The 27,209-nt window shown below is 36.2% G+C and overlaps 3 protein-coding genes across 4 annotated transcripts; 2 read left to right on the plus strand and 1 right to left on the minus strand.

Moving 5' to 3' along the window:
• Positions 1-12,578: 12,578 nt before the first annotated feature.
• On the plus strand, positions 12,579-22,075 carry LOC110928963. Of its 2 annotated transcripts, none has more exons than XM_022172035.2 (11): positions 12,579-12,944; positions 13,772-14,000; positions 14,199-14,346; positions 14,689-14,808; positions 16,113-16,270; positions 16,830-16,995; positions 17,084-17,220; positions 20,003-20,669; positions 20,873-20,985; positions 21,069-21,324; positions 21,623-22,075. In XM_022172035.2, the coding sequence occupies exons 1-11, from the start codon at positions 12,728-12,730 to the stop codon at positions 21,905-21,907; spliced, it is 2,496 nt and encodes an 831-aa protein (XP_022027727.1). In that variant the 5' UTR covers positions 12,579-12,727; the 3' UTR covers positions 21,908-22,075. The 2 variants fall into 2 exon arrangements, with proteins under 2 accessions (XP_022027727.1, XP_022027728.1); XM_022172036.2 differs by having other exon boundaries at positions 14,689-14,796.
• Positions 21,653-22,967, minus strand: LOC110928964 (pathogenesis-related thaumatin-like protein 3.5). Its single transcript, XM_022172038.2, has 2 exons — positions 22,235-22,967; positions 21,653-22,150 (listed from the first exon to the last, which is right to left on the minus strand). The coding sequence occupies exons 1-2, from the start codon at positions 22,948-22,950 to the stop codon at positions 22,012-22,014; spliced, it is 855 nt and encodes a 284-aa protein (XP_022027730.1). The 5' UTR covers positions 22,951-22,967; the 3' UTR covers positions 21,653-22,011.
• Positions 22,968-24,350: 1,383 nt separating this feature from the next.
• On the plus strand, positions 24,351-27,065 carry LOC110928961 (pentatricopeptide repeat-containing protein At2g35030, mitochondrial). The gene has a single exon (XM_022172033.2). It carries the CDS (start codon positions 24,510-24,512, stop codon positions 26,733-26,735), a length of 2,226 nt encoding a protein of 741 aa, XP_022027725.1. The 5' UTR covers positions 24,351-24,509; the 3' UTR covers positions 26,736-27,065.
• Positions 27,066-27,209: the final 144 nt, after the last annotated feature.

Here is a 27,209-nt window from a genome sequence, read left to right on the forward strand (position 1 = left end):
AAAAGGCGCAATTACCATAAAACCTATCTAAACCCAAATTTCGACACCAAACCTTTTACACACTGATGTAAAATAAAATTTTGGGTTTTTAAAGATTTTTAATTATTTTTAACCTGCTCATAACCTACGGTTATGACATTGATTCGGTAAATACCGAATATACCCTTTTCGAACATAAAATGAGTTCTACAAGGTATTTTGACCCGAATCCAGTTGCTACTGATTTTAAATAATAAATAGAGTATTTTGGAGTTTATAAACTGTTCGAAAAACTCAGATTTCCTGTAGAACTCGGAAACCTCTTTTATAATCTTTAAATAGACCGAAATACCCCTACGGGGCGTACTTTGGGATTAACCTCATTATGGGCATAATGTGTAACATCCGTCAAAATGAATTCCCAATAGTCCGACCCGTTTTAAAAAAATTCTGATCCTAACTTTTGAACCTCGGAAATTTCGTGAATTTAAATAACTGATGAAGAGATTTTATTTAGATATTTATTTATTTGGTTAAAAACCAATATAGTTATTCAATTATTTAAAAATTTACATATATGATCTAGTTAGCTTTAACAATAACAATTAAAGCATTAAGCATACTTTGAAGCTTGTTTAGTAATATAAAATAACGATAACATAAGGCTATATTTTTAAAGCTAGAAATAAAATAAGTAAAGGAATGTTTGACATTATTATTATAATATAAAATATAATATGAACGTGCACCTCTACAAAAATTTGGCAAACTTCCATTTTCAAGCTTTGCCGCCAAAAGACGTTTACGCGTACGACATCGTTGCCTTCTTTTTCTTTCTGATTTGTCGGTGATGAATTCTCAATTACACGTTTCCATTTCGAGCTCAATCAAGAACCTAGTCTCCATGTTCAACAAAATACACTCGACCGACACCTTTAGCGATTTCGGAAATGCACGTGAACGGAGGGATATATATATGCTGGCACCAGCTCTCCAAAAACCCATCGGTCACACGCTCTCGAAACCCAAATACTTCACCATCGAACAAACCACTCTCTCGTGCTAACCACAATACACCGGGGTTTCGCCGGTGAATCGGAGGCGATACCGGAGCTTTACCGGAGTTCGAAGATCACGTCGGAACGCGAACTCTCATCGGAATCCTTTACCACTTGCCGGAGTAACGAAGACGACCCGGAGTTTACAACAAAACCCGACTCGCTAACAACTTTCTGTTCGGTATACCTTCTGCCGTTTTAAATCCATTTGGTTTATTCCTTGTTTAAAACTATATTTGAAATTCTTAGGTCTTGTCGTATTATCCTTCAAACTGTCGCAACACGCCGAAGAAGACGACCAGCGGAATTCCCGCCATTCTTCGTGTTCGGTACATCCTTTTATTTTTCTGTTTTTTTTTTCTTCTTGTTCGGTTATTAAGGGAGAAGATAACCATGCTGTGCATGTTTAAAATTATTAACAATATTAAAAACATCACAAAAACAATTCAAAGGTCACGGGTTGACCAACTCTCTTTATTTTTCTTTGTTTTTTTGTTGTTTTTAAACATTTAATCCGGTTAAATCATTTTTTTTTTCTTTTCTCTTTTCTGATAAAGTTAAACACTTTTATTTGAAACAAAAGAAAAACTTTACTATTTTGGTTTTAACCCAATTAACTAATCATATAAACAATTAAAGTTTAAACAATAAATAATGAGTTTTTATTAACCAACAAACAATAATTAGATCGTTTATATGTTATTCTAAACGCCTAGGTTAATCGCTCTTGTCGTTCTCTTGGATTTCTCAATCTTTACTCGTGCGCTTTACAAGAAAACGCAACGCAACCAATGTGAGTATACTTGATCCCATTTTTTTATTTCATCACTTTTGGGTGCAACATGTATTCTATCTAAAAACACGCAACGCTTGAAACTTGTTATATGCACACTCTATCCATTTTAAACATGACACAATTTGATGCTTGTTAATCTCGTATGCTAGGTAAACTTTTGTCTCTATGCTCATTAACCTTGTTAAACTTATTAAACTTGTTAGACTTGTTAAACTTGTTAAACTTGTGAGACTTGTTAAACTTCTTATACTTATTTACGCACCGCCCTTGAGTGAGTCTTGGGGTGTTTGCGTTGGAAACTTGTGAGACTTGTTAGACTTCTTATACTTATTTACGCACCGCCCTTGAGTGAGTCTTGGGGTGTTTGCGTTGGAAACTTGTTAGACTTGTTAAACTTGTTAAACTTGTGAGACTTGTGAAACTTCTTATACTTATTTACGCACCGCCCTTGAGTGAGTCTTGGGGTGTTTGCGTTGGAAACTTGTGAGACTTGTGAAACTTCTTATACTTATTTACGCACCGCCCTTGAGTGAGTCTTGGGGTCTTTGCGTTGGAAACTTGTGAGACTTGTTAGACTTCTTATACTTATTTACGCACCGCCCTTGAGTGAGTCTTGGGGTGTTTGCGTTGGAAACTTGGGTTTGACATATAGTGACACTGTTTCAGCATATTAGTAACTTGTATTATGTTGTTCATGTTGGATATGAGTATTTAAACTTTTTATTCTACTTTATGCTATGTATCAAACCTGTATACTCGCCAACTTTTTGTTGATGTTATTTTAATACATGTTGCAGGTTGATTAGTACAAGACTCAAGAAACAAGCTAGGATGGCTTCAGATACCCATTTTAGCAATTAAACAATGTTTGAATCTGTGTTTACTATTTGAAACAATGTATTATTCTTTAGTTTTAATAAAATGATTTAATTAATATTGTCACATTTAGTGTTATGTTGTTTTGAGCAATTTGTTCGTCTCATCCCGATGTTTCCGCCATCGGTTGGGGTGTGACAGATTGGTATCAGAGCCATAACTATAGGGAATTAGGAGGATTGCCATACTTTTCCCTAGTCTATAGTAGGAGTACTCTGATACCAGATTGGTATCAGAGCCATAACTATAGGGAATTAGGAATGCCTTGCCTAGTCTATAGTTTAGGAGCTTTTTCATTATGTGTTGCTTAAAACAACTTCCCTTCTACCTTCTTTGCTTCCCTCTATTTTCTTTTGGACTCTTAATATACATGCCTTTCCTAAGGCTAACACAATACACACTTGGAGGCTTTGAAGACACTCTTACAACACAATCGAAAAGACTCATCAAGATAGGGGTGATTCCCACACTTGGTGATGATTTTCACTCAGCTATACTTTGATTTTTGCACGAAATCTACCCTCAAGTTAGGAGTGATATCCAAACCTTGAAGGGAGTTTTCCATTTCATACTCTAGTGGACCCTTATCTCTTGATAAGTACCAACCACGTTAGGGTACGATGTTATCAAGTTAGAGGTGACACTCGCATCTTGTTAACTAGTCCCACTCCTCGATTTTCGCTCTCGCCAAAGTCTCGATTTTCCAATTGATTAAGGACGTGTAGTAACTGGAAGGGTTAGGTACCGGTAGTCGGGACGTCCTGTCTAGGCTTGGCATTCGTATAAGTCCATTAAGGACCCGTTGCCTACCTGGGGACCATCGATGAGAGTACTAATACCTATTAGGCCAAAGCACGTTTCCTTAATTCGAGAAGGTCTTCGATTCACTTTGGAATAGTCTTATGTTACGTTCCGTGACAATCCACGTTTTATGTTAAATCTCTTTTATGCTATCTCAATTTTCATGTGTTTTACATTTGTGCGATATATCATTTCAATTTAATACATGCATGCTAGTATACTTGATTCGTGATTACTGGGTTATTCTTATGTGGTGAACTTGTCTTTTAACCCACACCTTAACATGTATAGCACTATGTGTAGTGCTATAGGAGTAGCGCCCGCCCGTATTCTAGTGGTCATGTTAAATTAACAACATTACACCCTTTTCGTTGCGATGATGTTGGGTAGTCAACTTTGCGGTACACGATGGGTTGACATGTTTATTCACATGCCAGTGATACGTTAATCTTGTTAACTAAGCATGTCATGTGAATTGCTCTAAATTTTATGCTAATACTCATATTCCCAAGTTTATCATCAAGATAGGAGTGATTTCCTTACCTTGACGATTAGCTTCGTTCAATTTTCAACTTCACCAATGAGCTAGGGGTGATTTCCTTACCTCGGAGGTAGTTACCAACTCTTCTTCTTTCTCAATAAACTTTATATTTGAATGCTACTTTCATTTCAAACTTGTAGACACGAATCGCACTATTTTCGCAATTTAAAACAAATAATAATCTCTCATGAACGAACTAAATTTACGATGTTTTCGTTATCTATGTTAGCTATACTACGTGAAATCATGATTATGCTATGTGAAACTAATTGAACCTCTTATATGATATGTGAAAACAATTTCCTTAAACAAAACAAAATGATCAAATCTCATCTAGTTCTCTCTTTTGAATCTTTAGATGTCATCTTTTCAAAAGTTTTCCTCTTAGATTTCGAGGACGAAATCTCCTAAAGTAGGGGAGACTGTAACATCCGTCAAAATGAATTCCCAATAGTCCGACCCGTTTTAAAAAAATTCTGATCCTAACTTTTGAACCTCGGAAATTTCGTGAATTTAAATAACTGATGAAGAGATTTTATTTAGATATTTATTTATTTGGTTAAAAACCAATATAGTTATTCAATTATTTAAAAATTTACATATATGATCTAGTTAGCTTTAACAATAACAATTAAAGCATTAAGCATACTTTGAAGCTTGTTTAGTAATATAAAATAACGATAACATAAGGCTATATTTTTAAAGCTAGAAATAAAATAAGTAAAGGAATGTTTGACATTATTATTATAATATAAAATATAATATGAACGTGCACCTCTACAAAAATTTGGCAAACTTCCATTTTCAAGCTTTGCCGCCAAAAGACGTTTACGCGTACGACATCGTTGCCTTCTTTTTCTTTCTGATTTGTCGGTGATGAATTCTCAATTACACGTTTCCATTTCGAGCTCAATCAAGAACCTAGTCTCCATGTTCAACAAAATACACTCGACCGACACCTTTAGCGATTTCGGAAATGCACGTGAACGGAGGGATATATATATGCTGGCACCAGCTCTCCAAAAACCCATCGGTCACACGCTCTCGAAACCCAAATACTTCACCATCGAACAAACCACTCTCTCGTGCTAACCACAATACACCGGGGTTTCGCCGGTGAATCGGAGGCGATACCGGAGCTTTACCAGAGTTCGAAGATCACGTCGGAACGCGAACTCTCATCGGAATCCTTTACCACTTGCCGAAGTAACGAAGACGACCCGGAGTTTACAACAAAACCCGACTCGCTAACAACTTTCTGTTCGGTATACCTTCTGCCGTTTTAAATCCATTTGGTTTATTCCTTGTTTAAAACTATATTTGAAATTCTTAGGTCTTGTCGTATTATCCTTCAAACTGTCGCAACACGCCGAAGAAGACGACCAGCGGAATTCCCGCCATTCTTCGTGTTCGGTACATCCTTTTATTTTTCTGTTTTTTTTTTCTTCTTGTTCGGTTATTAAGGGAGAAGATAACCATGCTGTGCATGTTTAAAATTATTAACAATATTAAAAACATCACAAAAACAATTCAAAGGTCACGGGTTGACCAACTCTCTTTATTTTTCTTTGTTTTTTTGTTGTTTTTAAACATTTAATCCGGTTAAATCATTTTTTTTTCTTTTCTCTTTTCTGATAAAGTTAAACACTTTTATTTGAAACAAAAGAAAAACTTTACTATTTTGGTTTTAACCCAATTAACTAATCATATAAACAATTAAAGTTTAAACAATAAATAATGAGTTTTTATTAACCAACAAACAATAATTAGATCGTTTATATGTTATTCTAAACGCCTAGGTTAATCGCTCTTGTCGTTCTCTTGGATTTCTCAATCTTTACTCGTGCGCTTTACAAGAAAACGCAACGCAACCAATGTGAGTATACTTGATCCCATTTTTTTATTTCATCACTTTTGGGTGCAACATGTATTCTATCTAAAAACACGCAACGCTTGAAACTTGTTATATGCACACTCTATCCATTTTAAACATGACACAATTTGATGCTTGTTAATCTCGTATGCTAGGTAAACTTTTGTCTCTATGCTCATTAACCTTGTTAAACTTATTAAACTTGTTAGACTTGTTAAACTTGTTAAACTTGTGAGACTTGTTAAACTTCTTATACTTATTTACGCACCGCCCTTGAGTGAGTCTTGGGGTGTTTGCGTTGGAAACTTGTGAGACTTGTTAGACTTCTTATACTTATTTACGCACCGCCCTTGAGTGAGTCTTGGGGTGTTTGCGTTGGAAACTTGTTAGACTTGTTAAACTTGTTAAACTTGTGAGGCTTGTGAAACTTCTTATACTTATTTACGCACCGCCCTTGAGTGAGTCTTGGGGTGTTTGCGTTGGAAACTTGTGAGACTTGTGAAACTTCTTATACTTATTTACGCACCGCCCTTGAGTGAGTCTTGGGGTCTTTGCGTTGGAAACTTGTGAGACTTGTTAGACTTCTTATACTTATTTACGCACCGCCCTTGAGTGAGTCTTGGGGTGTTTGCGTTGGAAACTTGGGTTTGACATATAGTGACACTGTTTCAGCATATTAGTAACTTGTATTATGTTGTTCATGTTGGATATGAGTATTTAAACTTTTTATTCTACTTTATGCTATGTATCAAACCTGTATACTCGCCAACTTTTTGTTGATGTTATTTTAATACATGTTGCAGGTTGATTAGTACAAGACTCAAGAAACAAGCTAGGATGGCTTCAGATACCCATTTTAGCAATTAAACAATGTTTGAATCTGTGTTTACTATTTGAAACAATGTATTATTCTTTAGTTTTAATAAAATGATTTAATTAATATTGTCACATTTAGTGTTATGTTGTTTTGAGCAATTTGTTCGTCTCATCCCGATGTTTCCGCCATCGGTTGGGGTGTGACATAATGGAAGGTATCCTACTGATACCACAACCTCTTTAGAGCATATTAACTTAGGAAACCTGTGTAGGACTCTTACGGTTACCCGTTACGCCTTTTGCGCGCACGGTTCGGTTTATGTAACTAGTTTACATAAACTAGCCGAAACGGGTCAAACCTTATCGCTTTTACTTCAAAATCCAGAGTGTGGTTATATTACCCATATAAAACAAGTCTTCAAACTTGTTGGGTCCAAACCACATTCCATTCCTGGTTTTAGCCTTTCACGCGAATAAACCGTAATTATCCTTTGAAACTGACCGGTCTAAGCTAAGGTAAATTAAAGACCCGTTAGGATTCTAATAGGTTGTTATAAACCTTCGTTCCAGAATAGGAGACCAGTAAAAGATACTTGCATTTGTTTATTGAGGTTATTACTTGCTCAGGTAAATACTTTTAACTTATTTTCCGTTATACAGGCTTGGGTTACGGTATATAAAAATACCGCTTGGTCGGGCAATTGACCCCAACTCATTAGTAGTTGGGTGTTTTCAATGTGACCCGTTTAAAAATTCGTTTTGTTGGCTTTACGCCTTTGGGAGCTTAATGACCATGTCCTGGATATCCTTGGCATCATTTTACGAAATGGCCACGACCTCGACACGCGGGTGTAGGCGTACACCCGACAATGTGTCTATAATTATAAAGGTATAACCGTTGGTTTTCCTGCCACGGCTTTATGCTTTGTGGCGTGTATATTAACCTTAAACCCGGCACGACCCGGGCGACTGAACGCATAGTGAACATGTAATTCTTTTACAAGATTAATTGATTAATTATCCCAAGTTATAAAGAGTTTGTGCCTTGTGCATTCAAATCAACTTTATTAAACCTTTTACAAAAGTGTCGGTTGAATGTATTTACCAGTGTAAACTGACGTATTTTCCCCCAAAAAGATTAAATGCAGGTTCTACACGAAATAGGCTGGCCACTCCTTAACATTGTTAGAGTCTCGCAAGCTTGGGATGCCATTATCTGTTGAACAATATTTCTGTTTTTATTTTGATCCCCTGTGGAATTATTTTGACTACTTGTGATACTTGGATATTACATTCGATAGTTGAAATATATCTATCTTTATGCTTCCGCTGTGCATATAATATTGTGTGGTTTGACTATATTGTTGCCAACTACGTCACGGTAATCCCCCACCGGGCCCGCTGGTGAAACGTGTGGAAATCGGGGTGTGACAGTTAAGTAGTTGTTCTGATTTATGAAGATGTGTAATATGTGCTATATTTTTCAAATGCATTGTTTGTTCTAATTCATATGTAATATGTACTGTATTTTTAGTTTTTTTTTTGTATTGTATAAAGTATGATGTATCTTTTTAGTACTAGATTCAGTTATGTGTTTTATATCATTTGTTGTTTGAATGCATCGATGTACTTTATTTTTATTTTTTGTACTGTATTCTTATGTAGCAATGCATATTAGGTTTGTGTACTGTATTCTTATGTTTGCATTGTATAAAGTATGATGTATTTCTTATCCATAGACATCTGATCTGTTTAGTACCAGATTCAATTAAGTCTTTTATATCATTTGTTGTTTGAATGTATCGATGTACTGTATTTTTAGGTTTTGTACTGTATTTATATGTAGCAATGCATATTAGGTTTTTGTACTGTATTCATATGTAGCAATGCATATAGTTTGATGCATTTCTTATTCATAAACATCTGATCTTTTTAGTACTAGATTCAGTTATGTGTTGTATATCATTTGTTGTTTGAATGTATCGATGTATTGTATTTTTTTAGGTTTTTGTACTGTATTCATATGTAGCAATGCATATAGTATAATGTATTTCTTATTTATCTATTTAGTATTGGATTTAAATATGTGTTTTTATACCATAGAATCATTCATAAGTACATACATAAAAATGTTTTGTGTTGTTTTATTCTTGCTATAATGTGTTGTTTATTTTTTTTTGTATCAGGTGAGCATATATCTCCCAATTCTGGTAAGATGTACTATACACCCAATGTTCCAACTGAATCCAAACCTGCGCTACATATGGTTTTTACCTCAATTGATGAAGCATTTGATTTCTACCAGAAGTATGCAAGGTTATCAGGGTTCACCGTTCGAAAGACTACTCGATACACAACAGGTGGTGTTGTTAAAAATAAGTACTTCGTATGTTCAAAAGAGGGTCATATAACCTTTCAAAAGATTGACACACTTAAGGTAAAAATGTTAAATTTACCTTTATATCCTTAATATAGAAAATTAATTATCTTAATTGTAAACACTATTTACAATTTTACCATTATAATCTCAACCATTTGATTATAGATCAAAGGGTGTAGATTATTTCCTACACTTCTCACAAAACACACTTTTTTTTTACAATAACTCTACCCCATATATATCTACTCATAATAAAAACAAACGTTTACGTTTATCTAAATTTTTGTTTAAAATTATTTATAGAAAAACAAATATTTATTCTTATATAATTTTTTGTTTGAAATTACTATTATTTAATATGATCATAATAAAAACAAACATTTATATTCTTATCTAATTTTTTGTTTGAAATTATTATTATTTAATATGATCTTAATAAAAATAAACGTTTATCCTTATCTAAATATTTATTCTTATCTGATATTTTGTTTAAAATTTATTATTATTATTATTATTATTATTATTATTATTATTTAATATGAGAGATAAATAGGAAAATAAGGTGAGAAAGCACCAAGAAATGGCATGTGTCCAAAAAATATTTTCATTTATTAGTATAGGAAGATGTGAAACACATTAAGTGATTACATTATAAGCATAATTGTAATTACATTAGTTATAACAAATCATATTGAATGTGTAATCAAGCAATGGATCCATATTAAAGTGTAATCACGTAATTGTTTATGTTGAATGTGTAATCACGTAGGTATTCAAAATCACGTAGTCATGTGCTGGGTATTCACAATCACGTAATCATGTAATGGACTAACGTGTATTCAAAATCCTGTATTTTTTAAGAAAACTATAGCAATAGACTGCTCGAATTAAAAAGAATGAAATGTTCGTTAATACGGTGTAATTTTTTTTTTAAAATATTACATATGAAAATATTATAGCCGTTTGAAAATCAATGGGGGAAGTTGTTTTAAGTGAGAAAGGACTAAATTACCCTTCAAGCCAATGCCATTTGTCCTCAAATCCATATCGCGTAGGTTTCGTATAGAAAAGCTTTCTTGTATGGGATCCTTTCTCTAAGTAATGAACATCTGAGCATAATTCGGCTATGTGACAATGGTTGGGGTATGTGATGTGTTTGCTAGCCTTCATTGATTTGTTCCATACCCCGTTACAAAACTCTTGTCGAAAACATGTTAATCAATTCGGTTTCAGGTGTCGAGTATATCCGGTTATGATCTTACATAGAAAAAAACCCGTTAGATACCCATTACCCAAACCCGATCTTAATCTCATCTAAAAAAAACCGTCTTAAAGTATAAAAATTCTCAACAATACTTGCAACACTTCTGTCATGTCAACAATTGCAAGTAAATTCATTATATTCTCTAACATTACATAACTTGAGTAAATGGGTTTGGGTAATCGGACCAATATCACATAACTATCTCAAACCCACAAGAATTTATATAAGTAATCTAATACCTGAATAACCCAATACAATATTTTTGTCAATAGAGGTTTTTTCTCCGACAACCATGCCTCTCATCACCTAACTTGTACAATAAACTCGTTCATTTTTCCCTATTAAGTAACATGCATTGATTAAAGATAAAGGTGACATTTTATAATATAAAAATAGTCCAAAAATCATAAGTACATCGAACAAGAAATTCGGCACATTGAGGTAGTTGTCCACTTGTCCCTGTCAACTGTCAAGGTAAATGTTGTCCATGGAATTAAGTTAGACAACAGATAAGCTCCAAGCTGCTTTATAACCAAATTCAAGAATAATACAAAACCCATTCATAAATTCACATTTTGGCACCCAATTCATACCTAACCCAATTTAGTAATGGACAAACTTGCTCTAGACTATTCAAAAAGCTTGTAACTCGAAGTTTGACTAAAAGATTGTTTGGGATCAGTTTGTATTTAAACAAGTCGAGTTACCTCCGCTCAGTTAAGTTAAAACCTGAATTCGGTATATTATAACCCAACTTTTAATATATTTTATTTATCTTAATTACAAAAGTCGGGCCATTTACACAAATAATACCTTCTTTTTTCACCATTTACACAAATGGCACCTCCTTTGTTTACCCATCGTATAACCCTTTAACTTATGAAAAATAAAATTTTAACCTTATACTATTACTCTATTTTAAAACCCTTTAAAAAGTCCATGGTACTTGGTCCCTCCTTTTACCACCAACTAGTTTATAGATTCTATGTTATATTTATGGAGTTACGTTCATATTCGAATGGATTTAGCAAACAAAGCGTTTGAAAGTAGCAATTTGCCCAATTTACACGCGATGACAAAATTGGAAATAGTGTCAAGTTTGTATAACCTAGTAATTATTGTAACTAGATTACTTACAAGGTTATTGATAATTACTCTAGTTATAAGTATTGTAATTACTCTAATTATACAAACAGTTAAGCTACATATAACTAGAATAATTATTCTACTTATAATTGAAGTAATTATTTTGTATAACCAGAGTAATTACAAAATCACCTATTTAACCGTCTAACTAGAGCAGTGGCGAAGCTTGAAAATTCCCACCGGGGGGTCGGAAGTCACTGGACCTAAAAATTCTATATAAGTAAATTTTATTTTTATAAAACCGGGGGTTAAAAACGTATATACCTAAAAAATTCTATACGAAACGTACATACATAACACTACTGAGCGGAAAGTTCGGGGGGGGGGGGGATTCAGGCGCCCCTACCCCTTGAAAGCTACGCCCCTTGATGAGCATACGTGCTAGACCGAATCGACCATCGTCTACCACCGGACCGATCACCCCCGGTCAAAGGTCGAACGATAGTCACCGAAGGTAAGACGCCATTGGACCGAATCAGATGACCTAAACAGGTACGATCGACCTAGATGATCTTCCCTAACTAACTTGGGGCCCACAACTCTAACTGCTTGACAGTGACCAGTTCAGCCATAAATACCCCACTAAGACCTTCCAATCGCTACTTTCTCTCTCTAACTCCACTCTTTCTCCCTGACTTACTCCATTTTCTCCTATATTTATTCTCACGTCTGAGCTTGGTCACAGAGAGGTCCCCTCTCTATGTCCATGACGAGGCTAACAATGTATTTCCTTCTTGGTTGTGATCTTTCAAATTGCAGCAAAAGACATTCTGAGACTCTTACAGAGTTAGTTCGGACCAATTGATAACAGAGTCTTCACCCCTGAACTAGAGTAGTTATCTTGTTTAAGTCATTTCAATTTCAAACACTTCTCATTTGGTGTTATCCTTGAAAGACTATTTTCTGTTATTTTATTATATCAAACATGTGTATATAATATATAAAAATCGTGCGGCTCTTCTGCACCCACCAAAACCCATTCACTTATTTTGGCACGAAAACCATACCCGACCCGTTTAACGGACACAATTATGGATCAGGCAAACCCACCGGCCACCATGTGCAAGAAAACCAAATTTTCTTCTTTCTGCAGAAAAAGAAAAAAATCATTGGCTTCTTTCTTCTATAAAAAATGAATCTTGAACAGTGAATCACCATTTTTTAATTTCATAAAAAAAAAAAAAAAAAAACAAGAAAATGCAATCAAACTTCCCAAAATCTCTCATACCCACCTTTTCTTTAATCCCAAAACACCAACACCAAGCTCTGTGTAAGATTGTTTCATGTGCCAACAATTCTTCTTCTTCTCCTTCATATTCATCATCATCATCTTCAGAGAATAAGCATGGGTTTAAGCAGTTTCTGGGTCACTCTCTTGGTGATATTAAATCCAGGATAAATGATTTTGATGGCAGTGAGTATGCTTTTTTTTTCTTTTAATTGTGTAACCCATTTGTTTGTTCTTGTTAACTTGGTTTGATTGTAATGTTATCAAGATTTTACTTGTGGGTTCTGTTGGAAATTGAAATTATTGGTCTTAATCAGAGGATTGGACTTTTAGGACTTCTTGTATGTATAAGAAGGTCAGAAATAGTTGCTTATGTGTGCTTTTAGGTTTAGCTTCAATTTGTTAGATGTAGAGATTGAGGAAGCACAAAGAGAGAATTAATTCTTAAGAAAAATGATATTTTACCAAATGATGAAATCTTTTATAGGGAAGTATGAATTAAGACATAAATAAACGTGTAAATTGAAGTAATCGGTGATTTACGTATTTTCTTTGGAGACCTAATTTATGGAATTCGGCTATGGCGGATCGCCCCATGATCTGGCTCGTCGAGACCTTTCTGTCTGCTGCTTATGGGCCTGCAACTCCACTTGTAGCCCAGGTTATACTCTTATTATGTTTGTTGCCCTGTTTCCCTCTGGCTAGCCGCTAGCCTGTCCAAGTAAGAGTCTGCTTGCTAACTTTTGGATTTGAAAGACCATAAAATGGCAAAACCATGAAATAAATATATTGTTTTTAATCAACAAGATGGTGAACTGATTCATAGTTTTTCTAAAGATTTTTTACTCGGATATGCAACGCCCCTAAGATCTTTGTATGTATTTACTATTTTAAACTACAAAATTACTATTTTAAACTACAAAATAAATTCTAGGGTATGCACATGCATGTTTGATACTTTGATCCACCATCCTTCTGAAAATATGAGCAATGTTTTTTATATGTTGTTAAAGGTTCGGTGCAAGATGCATTAAACATATGGGTATCAAAAACATCAAACTTTATAAATGAAGTGGCTTCTCCGCTGGTCAAGAATGTTCATGATAAAAATCCCACAATGGGAAATGCATATGAGCTCACTGACAATGAGGAGTTCTTCATGACGGAGCAGACTATTGATGGCCGAACACCAGGTGGCGATCTTTCATTGGCTGCTATTGTCTCCATTGAGCAGTTTAGCAGGTGAGCATAAGTTTCTAAGATGCTATTCACTAGTGGCAATTTCAGAACATTTAATTATATGTGGGTCGATATGGGTTGTGTTTTATCTCAAACGGGCCAAATAAAAAAAAAACAGCTTAAAGTGAGACACACAAAATGGAGGATGGAAAACGGAAGTGGATGAGAAGTTTTTAACATTTTGCAGTGTCAAATATGCAGGATGAATGGATTGACCGGGAAGAAAATGCAGAGAATCTTTAAAGCACTTGTGCCTTCACACGTGTCTAATGATGCCCGTAATTTGGTGGAATATTGCTGCTTTAGATTCTTGTCTAGAGATAGTTCGGAAATTCATCCTTCTCTTAAGGTTTGTGGGTCCAATTTATTTCTTATGTTTTAACAGAAGTAGAAGTAGTAATTTCAACCGATTTACACATAAACGGGTTGATTTTGGTTATGTTTTGTCAGGTCAAACAGGTGAAGCTAATAATTTAACTAAAAATAAAATAGTTGAAAATGTTTGACCACAAAGAATTTTTTTTTTTTTTTTTTTTATGATTTTGGTTACATAACCTGTAACAGTTTTATATTCCATAAATCACAATATGCGCCTCTTTCGGTTTTTTGAGAAAGATTCTGTATTTAATTTGCTTCATTTCCAATGGATTTAGCATTTGGACTATCTATAAACTTTTTGTTCTTATGGTAGGAGCCAGCATTCCGAAGACTTGTGTTTGTAACAATGCTTGCATGGGAGCATCCATACACCAACGAAAAGGAATCCCGTGGTACAAATAGAGAGAAAGCTTCATTTCAGGTTCATTTTTCTGTACGTAATCCTCCCTATTGTTCTCCACTAATTATCTTTCTTTTAATCCTATCACTAGAATGAGTATATGTGGTTCCCACATACTGAGAAATTAAAACGGGACCGGCAAAATAGAGGATGGAGAAAAATGACGTAAAACTGATAGATAAATGTTGCTTTAAGTTAGATTTTTTTTTTTTTTTTTTTTTTTTTGTAGTTTCTGCTTTGGCACTTCATGCGCATACGACGTGTTGAATTGATGCTTCTATATAGATGTTTCAGTTTCGACCTTTATATTTATTAATAGGTCAATTTTGTGTGTGTTTCATCTCAAGTTGGTTAAATCGGTCAAACGGGTTGAAAGTCACCTGATGTGTGTTTTGAATACATACAACATCGTAAATCACGTCCAGCTTGCGGTGTCCGCATATAATGCATATATGTATGGGCTCTCGGGGGGCAAAAGTGAAATTGCACTAATTTTGACGTTATTTTACTAAATTTCGTGAAAATAACGTTAAAAACGGGGGACGGTTAATGATGCTTCATGCGGTGGTGTTGATAACCGAAAGGCAAAAGGGTACATGCAATAATCGGCCTTTTTCCCGATTGCTAATTGTTATGTGCCTTATGTCCAAGGCTTGATGTAAAACTACTATCGAGCCGGGGGTCTCACTGGAAGCAGCCTCTCTATTCCTACGGGGTAGAGGTAAGGCTGTCTACATCTTACCCTCCTTAGACCCTACCTTAGCTTTGCTATTGGTGGAATTTACTGATTATGATGATGATGATGATGATGATGATACAACATCATAAATCATTTTGATCAGATTGTTTTTTTTTTTGAAAAAATCAATCATAATTAGCTCATTAATTATTTATATATTATTTAAGCTATGGACTAAAAAGTGAATGTTCGTGCCCATTTTGGCCCATTTCAACTCGATAGCGTCATGCACATGTTGCCACCTCTACTTCTATTTATGTGTCAACATCTATGCATAAAAAGGAGACTAGGAGTGTCACCTTATTCACTTGAAAAGTACATACAACATCAAAAATCATTTTGATCAAAGATTTAGATTACTATTATTAAATAAAATAAGTTATAATTAGCACATGAATTATTATATATATTTTATAAGGAATGCATTCAAATATGGTTGCTGGTGACCATTCTTAAAATGAACCATCTTGGTCTTGACCTGATTCCTGTCAGGCTCATATCGCCCCCTCTACTTCTATTCATGTTTCAACATTCTATGCATTAAACAGAAGGTGTCATGAGTTATACCTTAAAAACATTATTATTATATTTATTAAAGAGGAAGCTTGTTGGAGAAGAGGCTTTTGTCCGCATTGCCCCTGCCATCTCGGGCCTAGCAGATTGGCCAACGGTACATAACCTTTTCAAAGCTCTTTCCGGTGGTCAGAAAACCATCTCCTTCCAAGTATGGTCCAAATATATCGATGAACTTCTCAAGTAAGCATCTCATTAACACTTTCTCTTATCATTAGTTAAATGCCTAAACTACCCCTCAACAATTACAAAACAAGGAACCTTGACAACTAATATGCAACGTAATTTTGGACTAAGACTTTCCTTAAAGGATAATGTTATTTATTCAAGTAAAAGGGGCATGTCAACCTCATGTGTATGAAATGGGTCAATTCGGGTTGCGTTGGTTTTGATAACGGGTCAAATTGGCTGAACGGGTATATATTTAAATCCTTTCAACTTCTCAAAACGGTTTATTTGAAGAAAAATATATTATTAGTTTAATAACATAGTTTTTTTGCAATCGTTTAATACATCTACAATATTAAATTTTTTTGGATGAAAATATGTTGGCGGGTCTCCCTAACCCGTTACCCGGACGACCTGTTTTGCCACCTCTATTTTCAGGAGTCAGCACATTCCCAAAAGGAAAGTTTTAGCATGTATATTGGGACAGAATATTACTACTTTCGGTTTTGAACAAATAGTTTTCTTGATCTCCTACTGAGGATTATTTCTTTGACAAATTTTCCCACCGTTGAAGAGTGTATGAAGGAAGGAAATCATACCATGTAAAAGGGATTCCTCATATTTCTGGAGAACGAATCTTATGCCTCGGATCTAGCCGAAAAAGGCCCGTTCTTAAATGGGAGAATAACATTGCATGGCCCGGAAAACTTACCTTGACTGACAAAGCACTTTACTATGAGGTACATCGCACGTCACGTTCTTTAAAGATAAATAGTAGTCAATGTTACATTTATCATAATTCATAAAGATCGAGTAATTTACTTGCAGGCAATTGGACTTAAGGACAAAGGGGATGTTATTAGAATGGATCTTACGAAAACCAGTTCATGGGTTGAGAAAACAAGGGTTGGACCGTTTGGTTCTAATCTTTTCGACTCTGCTATCTCTGTTACCTCCAGTCCAGAGTGAGTAAGCTTCAATAACTCATCCCCGTTATTGGTCCGTTTGGGTTATATTTCAAGTCAAACAGGATAAATAAAAAAGTTACTAAAAAGTAAACAAGTCAAATGGGTTGGAAAGTTAGATTTTTATTGAAGTAATACAGTTATGTTATCTTTTTTGACACTCGAATATTTCTTTAGAAAAATCAACATTTATACAAAAATGTGTTTGGGTCAACCCAACCCAACCCGTACAAAAAAATTGTTTTGACTAGTGCTGTTCAAAAAGCTTGCGGCTTGTGGCTCGCTCGAAATTGCCTCGGTTTTATAAACGTTAGATTGTAAACGAGCGGAGCCCGAGCCAAGGTAAGCTCTACCCGTGGCTCGGTCGTTAGCTGGCTAGTTGGCTCGAATATACTTGAGCCTAAATTTTTATATGTACCAAATTTATAACCCAATAATATTACATATTTTTAAACCATAGTTTTTAAATAGTAACATCATAATTTTTAATTAAAAAAATAACGCCGGTAACTCATATAATTAAATTTTATCGAATATTAAAAAGAAAAAAACCAAAAAGTTGTAAGTGTTTAATAGCAAAGAAAAACAATAGTTTAACCCTATTTTTTTGAGTTAAGTGCTATTTACATCCCCTGTGGTTTGTCCATTTTTGCTATTTTAGGCCAAATTTCAAAATTGCACCATTTTCCTCCCTAACATTCTTGAAACGTGCCATTTCAGTCCAAAAAATTAATCCAGTTAAAAAAAAACTCATAACTCAGTTATCCCAGGGACGTAAATGGCACATAACTTCAAGAATTATTATTACTATTACTATTACTATTACTATTACTATTACTATTACTATTACTATTACTATTACTATTACTATTACTATTACTATTACCATTACCATTACCATTACCATTACCATTACCATTACCATTACCATTACCATTACCATTACCATTACCATTACCATTACCATTACCATTACCATTACCATTACCATTACCATTACCATTACCATTACCATTACCATTACCATTACCATTACCATTACCATTACCATTACCATTACCATTACCATTACCATTACCATTACCATTACCATTACCATTACCATTACCATTACCATTACCATTACCATTACCATTACCATTACCATTACCATTACCATTACCATTACCATTACCATTACCATTACCATTACCATTACCATTACCATTACCATTACCATTACCATTACCATTACCATTACCATTACCATTACCATTACCATTACCATTACCATTACCATTACCATTACCATTACCATTACCATTACCATTACCATTACCATTACCATTACCATTACCATTACCATTACCATTACCATTACCATTACCATTACCATTACCATTACCATTACCATTACCATTACCATTACCATTACCATTACCATTACCATTACCATTACCATTACCATTACCATTACCATTACCATTACCATTACCATTACCATTACCATTACCATTACCCATTACCATTACCATTACCATTACCATTACCATTACCATTACCATTACCATTACCATTACCATTACCATTACCATTACCATTACCATTACCATTACCCATTACCATTACCATTACCATTACCATTACCATTACCATTACCATTACCATTACCATTACTATTACTATTAAATTTCCCGTACGAATTATTTTCGGTACCGATTTGGTACCCACTTTTTGGCGTTTTCGGTTCGGTACCGGTATTTTACTGAATTTTACCCTTAAATACTGGTATGGTACCGGTACGTACCGTACCGAACATTTTCGGTACCGGTATTTTTGGTACCAGTACAGAGCTCATCCCTACACCCATCCACAGTCTCTTTCATCCCCCTACATCACCACAGCCACCGCCGCCACCACCAAACAACCGTCACCACCACCAAACCGTATTGAGAGAGAGAGAGTTGTTATGATCTAACGTGGGTTTGAGTTTTGTTTTTGACAGGTGGTGGCTGTCTGGTGGTGGTGATGTAGATAGGGGTGGAAGAGACTGTGTAAGGATGAGCTCGGTATCCGTATCGGTATCGAAAATCGCCAAATAAGGGTTACGGTACCTAAAATATTCGGTACGGTACCGGTACTTGAAGAAATTATTCAGTAAAATTCCGGTAATGAACCGAATGTACCGATACCAAAAAATACAAAAGTTGGTTCAGAAAATAATTCGGTAGGTAAATTCGGTACCGGTACCCGGTACCAAATGCTCATCCCTAACTGGGTGTAATAACTATAATAATAATAAATTTTAAAAACAAAAAATTCTTAAAGTTATGTGCCATTTTTGTCCCTCTACTTTATGTGCCATTTACGTCCCTATAATAACTGAGTTATGGGTTTTTTATAACTGGGTTAGTTTTTTGGACTGAAATGACACGTTTCGAGAAGGCTAGGGAGGAAAATGGTGCAATTTTGAAATTTGATCTGAAATGGCAAAAGTGGACAAACCACAAGGATGTAAATGGCACTTAACTCTTTTTTTTAATCGCCCATTTTTTAGTTTGAAAAAAATAAACGAGTCGGCTCGACAAGCCATGAGCTGGGTCGAGCCTTTGATGAGCCGAGCCCGGCCCCAACATTTCAGCTCGATAAGAAAACGAGCCGGCTAGGATTAGCTCGACTCGGCTTTTAAACGAGCCGAGCCTGAGCCCACCTTGGCTTGGCTCGGGTCGTTTACAGCCCTAGTTTTGACTTGACCCATTACCCAACCTCTATATTTGACTTAAAATCATGACCGAACTATCAGGTCTAAACCATGGGTACTTGAATTTGTGGATTTCGGAGGCGAAATGAGGCGAGACGTATGGTATGCTTTCATCAAAGAAGTAATTTCTTTGTACCAATTCATAAGAGATTATGGACCCGAAGAAGGTGATCAATCAGTAAAACATATTTACGGTGCGCACACGGGTTATTCAAGAGCTGTAACTTACGCCATTAACGGCATTGCAAGACTCCAAGCTCTTCAATTCAGTAAAAAACTCTTGGAGGAACCTACTAAACTTGTCCAATTTTCATATTTACAAAACGCACCCTACGGAGAAATGGTTTGCCAAACGCTAGCCGTAAATTGTTGGGGTGGACAACTGATCACAAGATTTAAGGAAATCGAGTTCGATGATGTGCGATCGGAAGTTTATAGCAGTCATGTGTATGATATTGACGGTGGGGTGTATTTAAGAAAGTGGATGCGACATTCATCATGGAATTCTAGCGTTTCTGATGCTTTTTGGAAGAATACTTCGGTGAAACAAGCTCTTGTTTTGAGTAAAAATCTTGTTGTTTCTGATAAAATGTTGGTTGAAAAGGCGGCGGTTATGTGTCGGCAAAAGTATGCTGAGGTGGAGAAGACACAAGCCACAATTGATGCTGCTATGATTGAAGGGATTCCTAGTAACATTGACCTTTTTAAGGTTGTTATTCAAGCTATTTGGTATTCTTTGACCACTTTTTCAAATTAGAATCACATATGTCGTAAAAGTCCTCAAAACTTTCAAAGTATTGAATGGGTTTTCTGCATAAAAAATCAACATACTTTTCAATGGTCTCGTTCTGTTTTTTTTTTTTTTTAAAAGGTCATGTTCGGCTTTAATGGTGCTTGATTGTATTGGTTTAGGAGCTCGTGCTTCCACTGACGGTCATTGCCAAAAACTTTGGAAAACTTCGACGTTGGGAAGAGCCTCACATGACCGCATCTTTTCTTGCATTTGTATATGCACTCACCTACAGGTAAAAACGCACATCCAAACACCCCCATGATGTCCATATACCATATGAAGTAAGTCTAATTTGATTTTTCTTTTAATTTTTAGGAATTTATTGTCGTATGTGTTCCCTGTGACATTGATGGTTTTGGCAACAAGCATGTTGGTATTAAAAGGACTCAAGGAGCAAGGCCGCCTCGGCAGAACCTTTGGCAAAGTTACCATACGCGATCAACCACCGTCCAACACAATTGAGAAGATCATAGCTGTTAAAGAAGCCATGCGTGATGTGGAAAAATATATGCAAAATATTAATGTTTCGCTTCTAAAAGTCCGCACAATTCTTCTTGCAGGCCAACCGCAGGTTAGTTATATACTTAATAGGTTCGTTCAAGCACATGAGCTTGGTTTAAAAAAGCGTGAGGCGCACACATCACGTACATGAGGCGCACGCACGTCTATGTGCAACCAAATAAGCTTTATTCATAACCAATATTTGCGTCTCTCTCATTTGTCATACACATTAACCTATTTATCAAGTAAACCTTTTGTATTTTCTTCATTCCTTTGGTTGCTTTTACCTATAAACCTCCTACTGACCCTAATTTTGACCCAAATTGTTTTAGGTTAAATATCTAAAATTTTTTTTTTACTCTTCTCAGATAACAACAGAAGTGGCTATGGTGCTTTTGTTCGGTTCCGCTATCCTCCTCACAGTACCGTTCAAATATGTTCTCTCTTTCCTGATACTCGATCTCTTTACACAAGAACTTAAGTTCAGGAAAGAAATGGTGATGAAGATGATAAGTTTCTTAAAAGCCCGTTGGGACACCGTGCCCGCCTCCACTGTTTCGGTTTTGCCATTTGACTCTACTAAGACCGATTCCGAGAGTGAAAAGAAGGAAACAAAAGACTCGACAAAATTAGAAAGAACTCGGAACAAGTAATTAGTCAAAATCTTTAATCATGCTTGAAAATATTCTCTATACTTTGCACAGATGTTTAGCTCTTTAGGTAGCACAATATGGTATAGTACTATAGTTGACTCTTATCAAGATATAATACGCGTTTGAGTAACTATTAGAAATGATATTGCGAAAACAGCCCACACGTAAGTGATTTGCGTCAACCTTCCTGACCCGTTACATACGAGTTTGTTTTCGTGATACGAGCATTGTTCTGTCTGATTCCTGCATTTAGTCAAAAGTCAAAGTCAAAGTCAAAGTCAAGATTTATTTATTTATTTATTTACTGAATTTTCTTGTTTTGCATACCTTGGTGAACAAAATGAGACAACAAAATCTGTAGTAGTACATGTTATGATACTTGTGGGATCATCATAAGCATAGCTGTACGCCACGGGGCATGCGGTTTTGAATATTTTCGAGTAATTTGTTGGCATACATGTGACGGGATTAGAGTACATTCCCTTACAACAATACTCGTCGGAGTCAAAAACATTGCATGCACTCCGGCAGGCGGAGGGTTTCCCGTCAGACCGAAAAGTTAGCTCCGGCGGGCAGTTAGCCCTGAGATCAGTGTCACAACCCGCCACCCTGCAGTCACCTTTGCCTTGAATGGGTGTGACTGTGAGTGGCAAGTTGAAACCGTCGACAAGGCTAACATCGTAAAAAGTGGTGTCACCGAGGGTAAATTCGGCAATTGAGGCAGGCGGGTCCCCGGGGCTAGTGCAGGTTAGTGTGGTACCGCATGCTCCTGTTTGACACGTACCATTCCCGTTTTTGTCGAAGTCGCACCCGGTCCGGCCCCATATACGGCCGCCCCACCCGTTTGGGGCAGAGAAGATGGTGGATTCGCCTGGTTTGAGAATGAAACCGGCGCCGGTGAGGGTGGTGTTGGTGGCTGTGATCCCAGGCCATATGGTTTCATGGCAGTTGTTGACAATGGTGAGGTTGGTGCAATTTGACAAGTCTACCCCTGCTGCAAGGGCAATTAGGATAATAGTAATATGAGTGATGGAAGAATGCATGGTTGTGTATGGTGTGAGGGAGTGTGTGTGTGTGTGTTATATATTGCAAAAGGAAGTGGAAGAAAGAGTGTTAAGGAGTGATAGAATACTTGATGATCACAATATACCTTGCTTCCATCATTTTTGTATGTTCTCATGTTCCTTGTGACACAAGAATGTTGTACATGTTTTCAAATATATAAATATTATTATTATTAATTAATTAATTACAAAGATAATCACTGATTTTTAAAATTTACCATAACTAATCTTTAAAATGGATAAATATCTACCATGTTTCTTAAAATGATAAATAATAATTTATCATTTTTTTATTATTATTGTTATTGTTATTGTTATTGTTATTGTTATTGTTGGTGTTGCTAAAAGCAAAACCTACACAATCCCTTCATATCACTACCCTTACCAAAATTCAAGAGAGCTGTTTGCATCAGTTTGCTAAAAGCTTGAATCGTGCTAAGCTAAATAAACTCGAGCCATCTTCAAGCCTAAATTAGGTTTAATCCAATAAGTGAACTTGATCTTGACTAAACTTGCAAGCCTATAAGCTATTAATATTGCTTTGTGTAAACTTCGTTTTTGCTCCTTGTGGTTTGGTTATTTTAATTATTTTGCCCCAATAGTTTAAAAACAACCTATTTTGCTCCTTGTGGTTAGTTATTTTTTCCCAAACCTTTATAAAGCAAAAATGAAGTTTACTCTATTGTTAACATGGGTGGCTAAATTGTTATGGTCAAAACGTAAAATGAAAATGTATAAACACAAATAAGCTTATGGTATGATGGATTGGATCATTGGATGCTGAGAATGACCAAGTGTCAAGCATAACACGACACGAGGCAACTAAGTAGATGCTGGTTCATCTTGGTAAAAGGTGGATTAATGATTTCTACCTTCCATTATTCATGTACAAGGAAGGAGCTTTAGGTTGAAAGTGTGTAATGTTTGTTAGTGGAAGAAAAGGTTAGCATAGCATAGCATGACTTTGTTTGCACAGTTCACAATTGTTGTTTTGTTACAGAAGAAAGGAGTTAGGTTGGTGTAAATACAATGATTTTTCAAGAACCTCACGGTTGTGCTTGGATTTAATTTTCACACTTGATAGTTTAGGAGGGTTAATTGAAGGAAAAGGTTAGCAGCCAGACTTTGCAGGAGCATCTTGCTTTAGAATGGACAACTTTAAACAGTTTTCTCGACTCTCATTTAACAGGGGAGGGGGAATGAAAATGAATTAAAAGAGAAAAGAAAGGAAAATATGTGATTTTTTTCGTGTTCCCGAGTTGAGTTAAATGAAAAAGAGAAAAAATCAAGCATTTTATGTGTTCCCGAGTTAGGAGGAGGAAAAGAAAATAAAACAACAATTTTACCATCATACCCTTTAAACATAAAACATTTTAATTGATACGAGGGTAATTTAGCAAGAGAAAATGAAACGAAAGGGGCTCTTGGTGTGATTTTTAGAGTTTAGGTAACAGCCTTTACTGGCTACTCAAACAATAACTACTACTATTATTTTGATCATTGGATTTGCATAGAGTTTGAACTCCATTAATGTCATCATGAAAACGAGGCTTCGATCTGTTCTCGAGAATGGTACTCTTCTCTTTCAGCAAAATAGCAAGATAACCCAGTTGGGTAAATCGGGTCGGGTCGAAGAAGCTCGTAAGTTGTTCGACCAAATGACTAAACGAAACACCGTCACATTCAATTCAATGATCTCCGTCTATGCCAAAAACACAAGGATCAATGATGCACTCAACCTGTTTGATAAAATGCCTCAACGAAATCTGGTTTCTTGGAACACCATGATTGCAGGATGCTTGCACAATCACAGAGTTGAGATTGCCCGCCAGCTGTTCGATCAAATGCCTCAAAGAGACAGTTTCACGTGGACTCTCATGATTACTTGCTATACACGTAATGGGGAGTTTGAAAAGGCTAGAAATTTGCTTTACATGATGCCTGATAAGATGAGCCCAGCTTGTTGGAATGCTATGGTCTCGGGTTACTTGACGTATGGAAAGGTTAAGGAAGCGAGGCAGGTGTTCGATGAAATGCCTGTGAGAGATCTGGTCTCTTGGAACTCAATGCTTGGAGGTTATACTCAGACTGGTGAAATGAGTTTGGGTTTGAAGTTTTTCGAGGAAATGCCGGTTAAGGATGTGGTTTCTTGGAACTTAATGGTGGATGGGTTTGTTGAGGTTGGTGATTTGGATTCCGCTTGGCGTTTCTTTAAGCGTATGCCGCATCCGAATGTTGTTTCTTGGGTCACAATCTTGTCTGGGCTTGGTAGAAATGGTCGGGTTATGGAGGCAAGGAGATTGTTTGATGAAATGCCTGTTAAGAACGTGGTGTCGTGGAATGCGATGATAGCAGCCTATGTTCAAAACACGCAGATTGATGAAGCTTTGAAGTTGTTCGATGAAATGCCAGAAAGAAATGTGGTGTCATGGACAACCATGATCAATGGATATGTTCGTGTCGGTAAGCTAGATGAAGCGAGCCATTTACTCAATCAAATGCCATACAAGAATGTTGGGGCTCAAACAGCAATGATCTCGGGATTTGCTCAGAACAAGAAGATTGACAAGGCTCGTGAAATTTTTAATCGTATAACCAATCGAGATATGGTTTGTTGGAACACAATGATTGCAGGATTTGCTCAGAACAGAATCATGGATGAAGCGCTCGATCTTTTTAACCAGATGGTGCGAAAAGACATAGTTTCGTGGAATATTATGATTGCGGGTTATGCTCAAGCTGGTCAAATGGATAAAGCACTTGCTTTATTTGAGGAAACAAAACATAAGAACATCGTTACATGGAATTCGTTGATTTCGGGCTTTACCCATAACGGGTTGTACCCGGATGCATTCAAGTATTTCATTTCAATGATCCGAAATGGTAATAAACCCGATGATTCTACATACGCATCCGTTTTAAGCTCATGCGCAAATCTAGCAACTTTACAACTGGGAACACAAGTTCATGTGCTAGTTGTAAAGACAGGTTATGAGCAAGACATATTTGTTACGAATTCCTTAATCACTTTGTATGCTAAATGTGGTAAAATGGCGAGTGCTGAACGGGTATTTTCTCATACCCCGCGTGTTGATGTTGTCTCGTGGAATTCTTTGATTAACGGGTACGCTTTAAATGGAAATGGGATGGAGGCAGTGAGGCTATTGGATGATATGGAGGTTGCAGGGGTGAGCCCAGATGAGGTCACCTTTGTTGCGGTTCTATCTGCATGTAGCCATGCTGGTTTGATCGATCAAGGGTTCCGGTTATTTGAATCAATGAGTCAAAAGTACTTTATCCAGCCGTTGACTGAGCATTATGCATGTATGGTTGACCTGCTTGCAAGAGCAGGGAGGCTAGAAGTCGCCTTTCAAATGGTGAATGAGATGAATACTGATGGTAACGCGGGTATATGGGGCGCTTTACTTGATGCGTGTCGCGTGCGTAAGAATTTGAAAATGGCTAAATTTGCTGCTCAAAAGCTTTTGGAGATTGAACCTGAAAAGGGTTCGAATTATGTGATGTTATCAAACATAAATGCGGAAATGGGGTGGTGGGAGGTGGTGGAGGAAGTTAGGGGTTCGTTGAAAGAGAGGCGGACAGTGAAGCAGCCCGGGTGTAGTTGGATTGAAGTTCAAAACCAAGTTCATGCTTTTGTATCCGGTGATAAGTGTTGGCTCGAAAACATGATCTTTTGCGGTCATTTGAGGGCACTAATGGCTCATATTAGCAACATGGATGAAACCCTCGTTGATGCCCCATAATGTAGTGTCTAGGGGTTTCATCCGTTTCACCCTTACTAGTGTCATGGCGGTGCTGGTGCGACCACCTCCGTCTGAGGTGGCAATCACATCAACCACCACAAGAAGCACATGACCATTGACCACAACCGTTTTGACTACAAAGAAGGCAGATCATGGAGGTGTGAAGTGTGATCGAATCGGAAGCATTAAAAGATGGTGGGAAATGGGTCACATACAAACTTACACATAATGTGCTATTTGCTGAGGATTAAATAAATGGATGTTGTGAAGTAAAGAAAGTGTGTCATAGGCAATTACACAACGATCATCAAAGACTAACATTCGATTTCACTCGCGCATAAGCTACATTTCCTCATTTCGCTCATAACCGTCTTTGTCACCATATATTATTATGGGCCAGTAGACCAATAGTTTGGGTATTATGTTTTTATTTTCATTTATATTTAATATTTTCTGTTTATTTGAATCAACTCA

This window comes from Helianthus annuus, chromosome 3 (genome assembly GCF_002127325.2).
Source record: "Helianthus annuus cultivar XRQ/B chromosome 3, HanXRQr2.0-SUNRISE, whole genome shotgun sequence".
NCBI classification, from domain to species: Eukaryota; Viridiplantae; Streptophyta; class Magnoliopsida; order Asterales; family Asteraceae; genus Helianthus; species Helianthus annuus.

What these genes read in the sequence shown, in the direction of transcription:
- LOC110928963 (XM_022172035.2), top strand. Translation starts at nt 12,728, where the DNA reads ATGCAATCAAACTTCCCAAAATCTCTCATACCCACCTTTTCTTTAATC. An exon ending in AAATTCATCCTTCTCTTAAG is followed by an intron (nt 14,347 to 14,688) that starts GTTTGTGGGTCC and finishes TTCTTATGGTAG; the next exon opens with GAGCCAGCATTCCGAAGACT. An exon ending in TATATCGATGAACTTCTCAA is followed by an intron (nt 16,271 to 16,829) that starts GTAAGCATCTCA and finishes CCACCGTTGAAG; the next exon opens with AGTGTATGAAGGAAGGAAAT.
- LOC110928964 (XM_022172038.2), bottom strand. Translation starts at nt 22,950, where the DNA reads ATGCATTCTTCCATCACTCATATTACTATTATCCTAATTGCCCTTGCA. An exon ending in GTCTCATTTTGTTCACCAAG is followed by an intron (nt 22,151 to 22,234) that starts GTATGCAAAACA and finishes GACTAAATGCAG; the next exon opens with GAATCAGACAGAACAATGCT.
- LOC110928961 (XM_022172033.2), top strand. Translation starts at nt 24,510, where the DNA reads ATGAAAACGAGGCTTCGATCTGTTCTCGAGAATGGTACTCTTCTCTTT.